Genomic DNA, 9,179 nt, shown 5'->3' with positions numbered 1-9,179 from the left:
GAGTCATGTGGCCACGCCCACCAATGGTGACAGTGGCAAGTTGCGATTTTCATCGGGGGACAATTTTGTGCCAAGTTTGGTGAGTTTTTGAGCACGTTCAGGGGGTCAAAATCGCGATGCCGGAGCCGGAAGAATAATCAAGTATAATAATAAGAAACGCTTGCATTTCAATAGGGCTCTTGCACCATTCGGTGCTCGGGCCCTAAGTATTATTCAAGTATATTCCAAGATTATGTTCCTGGGGGTCAGGAATCAACAATCACGGCCATAGACCATAACTAGCAGGTGCTGTGTATGGTCTCTACTGACCCTGTTAACAAACCTCCATCGGTTCAAGATGTGACCACGTTTTCTTTTTAAATTTGGCTTCATAATATATTTATTTTCCACACAGCTGAGGACGCTGAACATGCTGTTCCATGCTGGCCGACATGGTCACGTTCATTGTTACTCCTAAAACGAGTGAAAATAGAATTTTATGGAATGTTTACTTCCTGGTTTGAACAGAAACGGGTCCTGCAGAGACACGCCCACGTCTGTATCCACCAACACGGGCACCAGGTAATCCGACACACCGGCAGGCGGAGTAGTCCACAGTCCCGTAGCTCTTCAGCGAGTGCAGGGTCTAACCCACAATTCCACTTCTGCTGATGTTAAAAAGTAGCTCACGGCTGTATGTGTGCTTCCTCACATCCAAACACGGCGATGACTTACTACAAGTCTGCCACACGTGCAACATAGAACAACAAAACAACGAAGACTCGGGAGAGAGAGAAGCCGCCGCACGTGTCTGCGCCGCCATGCTTCTGATTTTAGCTCATTTCATTTCAGAGTGCATTTAACCGGCATAAAATCGTCATATCTCTGCTGACCTGCGGACACCAGTCATGCCCGATCAATCGCTGCATCTCTGATGCTGACTGAGAAATAACAGCAGCTGCTCCGATGTTTTCAACAGTAAATAAACGAAGCACAGAGCTCTGAGGAGCTGAACAGAGAGAGAACAGCTGGAGGGACACATCTGGAGCTCCAAGTCATGAAGTCAGTGTCCTCACAGTTTGATCAGTTTTCAGATCACACACAGCAGCATCAGTAACACTGAGCAGACATTACACACACACACAGTCACTTATAACAGGGATGATAAGTAAAGTTCTTTACAGTAAATTCACATTTTATTATCACTTCACACATGGCACAGTATATGTGGCAGAGAGTTAAAGGTGGAATATGTAGTCAGAGTTAATACCACATATTGCCACTAGGTGGCAGCACTTGAGCTAAAAGTTGTGTTTCCTCCTCTCCTGCTTTTTGTTTCCACTTACTGTACAACACGATCATGTGGCTGGTGTGCTGCTTTCTTCGGAGTGAAGGACAGCAGCAGCATTTACTCTCATTTTCTATTGACCTCAATCATTTCTTTCTTTGACCACAGTCATTCATACATGTCTTTACTTCATGTGTGTGGGCAGCAGTGGCTCAGTGGTATAGCAGGGTTGTCTAATAACTGGAAGGTTGGTGGTTCAATCCCAACTCCTCCCTAGTCACTGTGTGTGTCCTTGGACAAGGCACTTTAACTTTACCTACCTGTATGGTGCTCTTTGCTGGGCTGCATTAAGCAATTTCCCCATTGTGGGACTAATACAGGTTTTTTAATTTGATTAATGTGTTGCTCTGATTATGACATCATTCTCCACTTGTCTTAAACAGGACGGTTGGGTCTGCTTGTGACATTACTCATCACTTGGTCTGTTGAGGAGAGCTGTTGGTCTTGTTATGACATCACAGGTCAGTTGCTGTGTTAAAGAGAGCTTCTTGGTTGGGTTGTGACATCACTGTTTACTGAGTGTGTTACTGCTGGTTGGCCTTGTTATGACATCACAGGTCAGTTGCTGTGGCTCAGGTGGAAGAGTGGTAGTCCACTAAGGCCCCGTTCACACTGGAGAAAGTCATTCCAGCTAGAGTAGGATTGAGCCCAGACAGCCTTTAAGCTGGATGCGTTCAGACCATTGACAGTAAAAACTATGGACAGAGCTTCCGTGACGTCACCCATTTGTTTCTGAAGAGCCGTTTTGAGTCTCAGTGGGAGGTTCCGGGACGTGTTGACCGCCGCCATGTTGGCAGCGTCACGTCAACTAAAACTCCGAATATGGACAAAGAGGGGGAGCACGAGCGGGGTTTAGGGGGGCGGGCGATCGTGGGAGCAGGAAACTCACGCTGTGATACGTCAACTGTCTGTCACTCAAGCGGCAACGCCCATAATTAGGCGTAATTTTAAGTCCGAATACAATTGAAACGAGTGAATTGTAAAAAAATTCACCCCCCCTACAATTGACACTAGAAGAGAACCTATCATCTGAGACCAGAGTGGTTTTTTGTACCAGGCCGTAAACATGTTAATTTCTGCTGTGAAGTCGGCCATTTTAACATGGGAGTCTATGGGAAATTACTCGCTTTTGGAGCCAACCCCCAGCTGTTGCAGCATGAATTACAAGTTTTGACACTTCCGCATGGGCTTCAACTTTGAGCCCCGAAGGTTGCTGCTTGGTTCAGACCTATTTTCAAATCTGGCTAGCACACACTTGTGTCTGCACCAAGCGGCAACCTTCGTTGTACCCCAAGGGTACAACCACAACAAAATAATGATTATGAACTTATGAACTTACTCTTAACATTACTGCAATATTATTATATATTATCCTTGTCTTCTTACCCACTCAGGGTACAATTTAGTTTCCACACGAGGTACCATGCTGACAGACCTCAGCATGAGCTCATAGACATTAAGGAAGGCCTCCTCGTATATTTTGAAGTCAGGTTTAAACTTGACCTCCCTGTCCTCAAGGACCAAATGGAGAACAAAGCCTGGGTGCTCACTTACATGGACTGAGCGCTAAGATGGTGGAGAGCAAAACAAAACAAAAACAAGTGCAGCACAGGACTTTATGAAATGATCTTTACAGCTCAGCTCATTGCATTGCTAAACTGTTATAATATTGAAGCTTACCGGATCTTGGGAAATCAGACATGTGTAGTCCTGCATTGAGTCTATTGCAAGGCTCTGCAGTTGGGAAGTCATAAGAGTTGCTGCACAGTTGAAGAAAGATAGTAGGTCCGCCGGATTGCTTTGGGAAGGCACTAGTTTGTGCCTTGAACCTCGGAAGTAAATGTTTTGTACATCGAGAAGCCAGCTGGAAATAAAACCACATTCAGAGCATATTAGCTAACAGATGTCAGAACACACCCATAAACTGACCATTGCTCTCTCCTCTTTAACATGAAGCAGAGCTATCTCAGCTCTGTGTTATTGCTGAAAAAACTGTTAGGGTTTGAGTTCAGTTTGACGGGCAGGCAACAAAAGGCTAAGATACCACCAAATGAACAAAAGGCAAGGAGTAGAGCTGGACAGGTGGTAAAGAGCTTAACTGAAGAAAGATAGTTTGCAATGTCTGAAAACAGACGTGTTGTATTAGTGTCTCCTGACCTTCTTTCAAAACAAGTCCTTGGTGCTGCTAAGAACTCAATGCGTTTGCCTTTTGCAAAGGTTTATTAGACAAAAGGCAAGCTGAAACAAATCCCCAAAAATCCAAAAGGCAAAAACAGTCAGTGCAAGGCAACAAGGAAAGAAACACAAGAGGACGTAAAACACACACAGACACAAAAGGAAAACCAGCATTCAAAATCAAACAGGAAGCAGAGGACACAGGAGGAATAAAGCCATGACTAATTAAAAATCAAAAACAGAAACAGTCCTTTTTAAATAAACTCAAACAAAGGAAGCAGACAAAATAAAACAGTGATCATGACAAGAACATTAAGTCCCAATTCCCATAATGCAGCAGCTTTTAATGCAAGTGACCGTTTTTAAAAGATAGAAACGTTTCAAACCTAAACCAACGCACTAGGTCAACAGCATGAAATGTTAACATAAGTCATGCTGCATATATGTCTGTCTTTAATCACATGTGGAGGAGAACAGTTCAGTTTGTTCCTGTTTTATTATCCTGAGATTCAATTTAAGAAGCTATTTTTAAATAGCAACCATTTCCAAATTCATACAATATCTCATATAAATACATAGCTATTAACTTTGAGACCGAGGCAAGCTCTGCTGCTGTGATGTCATGATGTCAACTTACTTTTTCAGGAGGACACCTCTAGCATGGTCAACCTGCCGGTTGACTATCTGCTGAAACACAGAGAGCTCAATGGACTCCTCTCTGCAGCGGAACTCCTCTACATCTACCAGACGGAGAGTTCTGCAAGTAGGAAGCAGAGGGTCAAAATCAATGGGGATATATAGGTCTACACCACAGTAATGTTAAAAATGTGAGAATAGCACAGGAGTATCACAATGCACTGAGTAACTGTGAATACAGCTTATAATCAAGATAAGATAAGATCAAACTCCTACATTTATAAGAACCAAATCACATAAAATGAAGTAAATAAAAATGTGTTAGAGCATACTCACTTGTAAGAGACATCCCAAATGTGCATCACCTGCAACATGGTAGGGTTGATAGAATACAGCTTGTTATGCATCCTCTTTCGTGCACGGACAAACCATTGGTTCCATGGTTTTGGCAGTATTTCCACCCTAAAATGAAAGCATAACAAAGCTAATGCACAACAGTCAATTAATGATTCGAACGTTTTCCCATTGCAGCTTATTACGAGTTTGCTTGTACCAAGACAACAAGTTATCCATGTATGGCTCAGTCATTAGAGGCATTGTAAGCAGTGGTTACTATGTATGTGTCCTCTGATCACATCCCCCTGACTTACTCAAGTCTGTGAGGGGGCAGATCTTTTGCTTCCTCCTCGTCACTTTCCTTTAAACCTTCAAATGAATCCTTCACTGCAATCATAAACACAGGAAGCACAAACTGATTCATGTAGGATGCATGTTTGCATCTATTTAAGACTCGTGCTTTTGAGGGTAAGTGAATAAATACAGATTATTGTCTTGATGCTGGTCAAATAGTCATCCTTAATCTCATCCACCAGCAGCTCCATTGTTGTCCTGAAGCTCTGCAGGTGGCAGGGAATCCTTCCTCTAATGGTTTCCAGCCATGTGTCCTGCAGGGGAGCCACATTTACGAGGTCCATCCCTCTTTGGATGTAGAAGTTCAGCCTCTGTTGGAAGAGCATTTTGCATCATTGTTAGTGGCAGTATACATTTTATAAGACTGACCTCCTTTGCACACTGTGCCTGCTCTACACAGGCACATCGTCTTGTTTAGCGCTCAATTTAAACCCAGGTCATTACTACAAAACTAATGTACACCAGAGTTACTTTGTTGAATGTAAAAAGGTGAAGACATCTGTACACAACTACAACCACTGAGACCAACACAACACAACAGTCAATAGGCTGCTATATCGGTGCTTAATCTCCATTAATTATGGGCAAAGGCACAGAGGGCTTATGATATAGATACACAGGAACTGATCAACCTGATGGCCTAAGATATATAGGCTCCTGCATATAGAAAGTCTTTCAGCATCGACTTGGTGATAATGTGTTTTTACCATGTTATCTGTGTCGTCTTCCTCCTTCTGCTGGCTGAAATGATAGAAGAACAGAAAAGGTGCAATGACTGTCAGTGTGAAATGAAAATAATTAGTAACTCTATCCTCAGTCGGACATGAAATGAACCCTCGACAGACTCTGAACCGGTTACTTGCCGGATTGTCCTCAGCTGTTCTTGGATATCCATATGCCTTTTATGAAGCTGTGCCTGAGGCTTTCTGTACATGCTGGAACCCCCACGGATCCATGCCGCCCTTCTTCTCTGGGCTTTCTCAAAACTTCTACTGGGTCCACTGTCTTCCATCAACACATCTTCTGGAGGACATGATGGCAAACAGATGCACCATCACACTCACAGCAGTATCAAATGATATGAATTGATTATCAGTCAAAATGTGAATAACATGTGTGAGTACTACACCCACGTGTGGAAGCTGCTTCAGCTGCCCGTGGTTCTTTTCCCCGTGGATGTTGTACTCCACCGCTCTGGTTTACAGGGGCTGGCTGTCCTGTCATACTCACTGCAAAACAACATTGAGTTTATTATGTAACTTTAATGTTTATTCTTTCAAAACAAATTCCAATGAAAGCAAATGGATAAAACTGTCAGCTGACAGCCTATTATTTTTATTATTATTAGATAGCCTAGTATTTTTTATATGAAGACAAAATCCACTTCTGTTTTGGCTCAGCTCGCCGTTTATTGACAGTATGGAGGGGCGGGAACAACCTAGCATGGCACAGGCGAATCATCAGTAGACTGGAAGACAGGGAAGGCACGATTCACACTGTCCCTGTGGACGCACTCAAACGGCGGCTGAGACACAGGGCCAGGGTTTCAGTTAGGGTGCACACAGATAACATAATTACACTCAACAAAAATATAAACGCAACACTTTTGTTTTTGCTCCCATGTTTCATGAGATGGACTTGAAGATCTAAACTTCATTCCAGATACACAATATTACCATTCCTCTCAAACATTGTTCACAAATCTGTCTAAATGTGTGATAGTGAGCACTTCTGCTTTGCTGAGATAATCCATCCCACCTCACAGGTGTGCCACATCAAGATGCTGATCTGACATCATGATTAGTGCACAGGTGTACCTTAAACTGCCCACAATAAAAGGCCACCCTGAAATGTGCATTTTGTTTCTGCTTTATTGGCGGTCTGGGGACTCAGAACCAGTCAGTATCTGGTGTGACCACCATTTGCCTGCAGTGCAACACATCTTCTTCGCATAGAGTTTATCAGATTGTCTATTGTGGCCTGTGGAATGTTGGTCCACTCCTCTTCAATGGCTGTGCGAAGTTGCTGGATATTAGTGGGAACTGGTGCACGCTGTCGTATACGCCGGTCAAGCACATCCCAAACATGTTCAATGGGTGACATGTCCGGTGAGTATGCTGGCCATGCAAGAACTGGGACATTTTCAGCTTCCAAGAATTGTGTACAGATCCTTGCAACATGGGGCCGTGCATTATCTTGCTGAAACATGAGGTGATGTTCATGGATGTATGGCACAACAATGGGCCTCAGGATCTCATCACGGTATCTCTGTGCATTCAAAATGCCATCAATAAAATGCACCTGTGTTCTTCGTCCATAACAGATGCCTGCCCATACCATGACCCCACCACCACCATGGGCCACTCGATCCACAACATTGACATCAGCAAAGCGCTCACCCACACGACGCCACACACGCTGTCTGCCATCTGCCCTGAACAATGTAAACCGAGATTCATCCGTGAAGAGAACACCTCTCCAACGTGCTAGACGCCATCGAATGTGAGCATTTGCCCACTCAAGTCTGTTACGGCGACGATCTGGAGTCAGGTTAAGACCCCGATGAGGACGACGAGCATGCAGTTGAGCTTCCCTGAGACGGTTTCTGACAGTTTGTGCAGAAATTGTTTGGTTATGCAAACCAATTGTTTCAGCAGCTGTCTGAGTGGCTGGTCTCAGACGATCTCGGAGGTGAACCTGCTGGATGTGGAGGTCCTGGGCTGGTGTGGTTACTCGTGGTCTGCGGTTGTGAGGCCGGTTGGATGTACTGCCATATTCTCTGAAACGCCTTTGGAGATGGCTTATGGTGGAGAAATGAACATTCAATGCACGAGCAACAGATCTGGTTGACATTCCTGCTGTCAGCATGCCAATTGCACGCTCCCTCAATGCTTGTGGCATCTGTGGCATTTTGCTGTGAGACAAAACTGCACATTTCAGGGTGGCCTTTTATTGTGGGCAGTTTGAGGTACACCTGTGCACTAATCATGATGTCAGATCAGCATCTTGATGTGGCACACCTGTGAGGTGGGATGGATTATCTCAGCAAAGCAGAAGTGCTCACTATCACACATTTAGACAGATTTGTGAACAATGTTTGAGAGGAATGGTAATATTGTGTATCTGGAATGAAGTTTAGATCTTCAAGTCCATCTCATGAAACATGGGAGCAAAAACAAAAGTGTTGCGTTTATATTTTTGTTGAGTGTATTACTAGCTGCATTAAATACATTTCCCAATTCAATATCAATGTAACATCCATCAATGTACATCAATAAATATAATGTCAAAATAGACCACATACAACATTAATCAATATACATTAACAAACTGTCAGTGGTCATCAGTGTATATTGATATAATGTACATGTTCTGTAATATTGAACCATATTATTTTACACCAGGCATTCCTGTTCCAAAGACCAAACATCCGAGCACACACAGCGACTACAGACCAGTTGCTCTGACTCCACATGTGATGAAGTCTCTGGAGAGGCTGGTCCTGAAACACCTGGTGCTGTTGTGGAACCATCGCTGGACCCCCTGCAGTTTGCTTACCCGCCTGGTATTGGAGTGGAGGACGCCATCATCTACCTGCTGCACAGAGCACACACCTACTTGGAGGAGGCAGCACTGTTAGAATCATGGTCTTTGATTTTTGCAGTTTAACAGTCTGAGTCTGTGGTGGAGGGGACGGAGAGGAGGATGCTGAGGAAACTCCTCAGTATTCATAACAACACGTCTCACCCCCTGCAGGACACACTGCTGTCCTACAGGAGCAGCCGTAGACTGAGACTACGAGGTCTATATTTCTGTTTACTTAGCACCTTATATCTCCAGATTTGTATCCATGTATCATGTATTGTGCTCATACTGTGTACTGTACTCTGATTGGATTATAGTGACACTTATACTCTGATACTCTGTACTTAACTGCATTTAATGTAACTTGATACCTCTGGCACAAGAACTTCCTTCGGGATTAATAAAGTTTTATCTTATCTTAAAACAGTACTCTAATGCACAGTGCTAATATAGGACAACAACAAATTCAATCAGCTTGCATTGACAAAGGTTCTGTCAAGTTGTATGTAACATTCAAAGAGTAACAGGACATTATTGGAGTTATGGACACTTCATTTAAGTTTGCATTATTTGAGAAACGAAGCTTAAAAGCCCATCAATAGTCCGGCTAGGCTAGGCTAGCGGTAGCATTACAATAGCTCGCGGCTAACAAGTCAATGCAAAACAAATGAAGCGGCTAATGCTAACGTTAGCTTCCAACAAACAAACACTCACTGATTCCGCTCCGTAGCTGAACACAAAGCTCCTTTCGCTCCATAGTACGGTC

The 9,179-nt window shown here is 43.6% G+C and overlaps 1 protein-coding gene and 1 long non-coding RNA gene across 2 annotated transcripts; both read right to left on the bottom strand.

Annotated features, from left to right (window-relative positions):
- Positions 1 to 3,115: 3,115 nt before the first annotated feature.
- LOC114429353 (uncharacterized) lies at positions 3,116 to 4,850 on the bottom strand. Its single transcript, XR_003669677.1, has 4 exons — positions 4,789 to 4,850; positions 4,475 to 4,600; positions 4,140 to 4,259; positions 3,116 to 3,191 (listed from the first exon to the last, which is right to left on the bottom strand). It is a non-coding gene; the product is annotated as an uncharacterized LOC114429353 (long non-coding RNA).
- Positions 4,851 to 4,917: 67 nt separating this feature from the next.
- LOC114429350 (dynein heavy chain 7, axonemal-like) lies at positions 4,918 to 5,970 on the bottom strand. The gene is made up of 4 exons (XM_028398224.1): positions 5,962 to 5,970; positions 5,692 to 5,851; positions 5,536 to 5,569; positions 4,918 to 5,139 (listed from the first exon to the last, which is right to left on the bottom strand). The coding sequence occupies exons 2-4, from the start codon at positions 5,838 to 5,840 to the stop codon at positions 4,918 to 4,920; spliced, it is 405 nt and encodes a 134-aa protein (XP_028254025.1). The 5' UTR covers positions 5,841 to 5,851; positions 5,962 to 5,970.
- Positions 5,971 to 9,179: the final 3,209 nt, after the last annotated feature.

This window comes from Parambassis ranga, unplaced genomic scaffold (assembly GCF_900634625.1).
Source record: "Parambassis ranga unplaced genomic scaffold, fParRan2.1 scaffold_110_arrow_ctg1, whole genome shotgun sequence".
Lineage (NCBI taxonomy): Eukaryota > Metazoa > Chordata > Actinopteri > Ambassidae > Parambassis > Parambassis ranga.
Note: the sequence above shows the minus strand (reverse complement) of the source record. Positions and strands in the feature narration are given on the sequence as shown.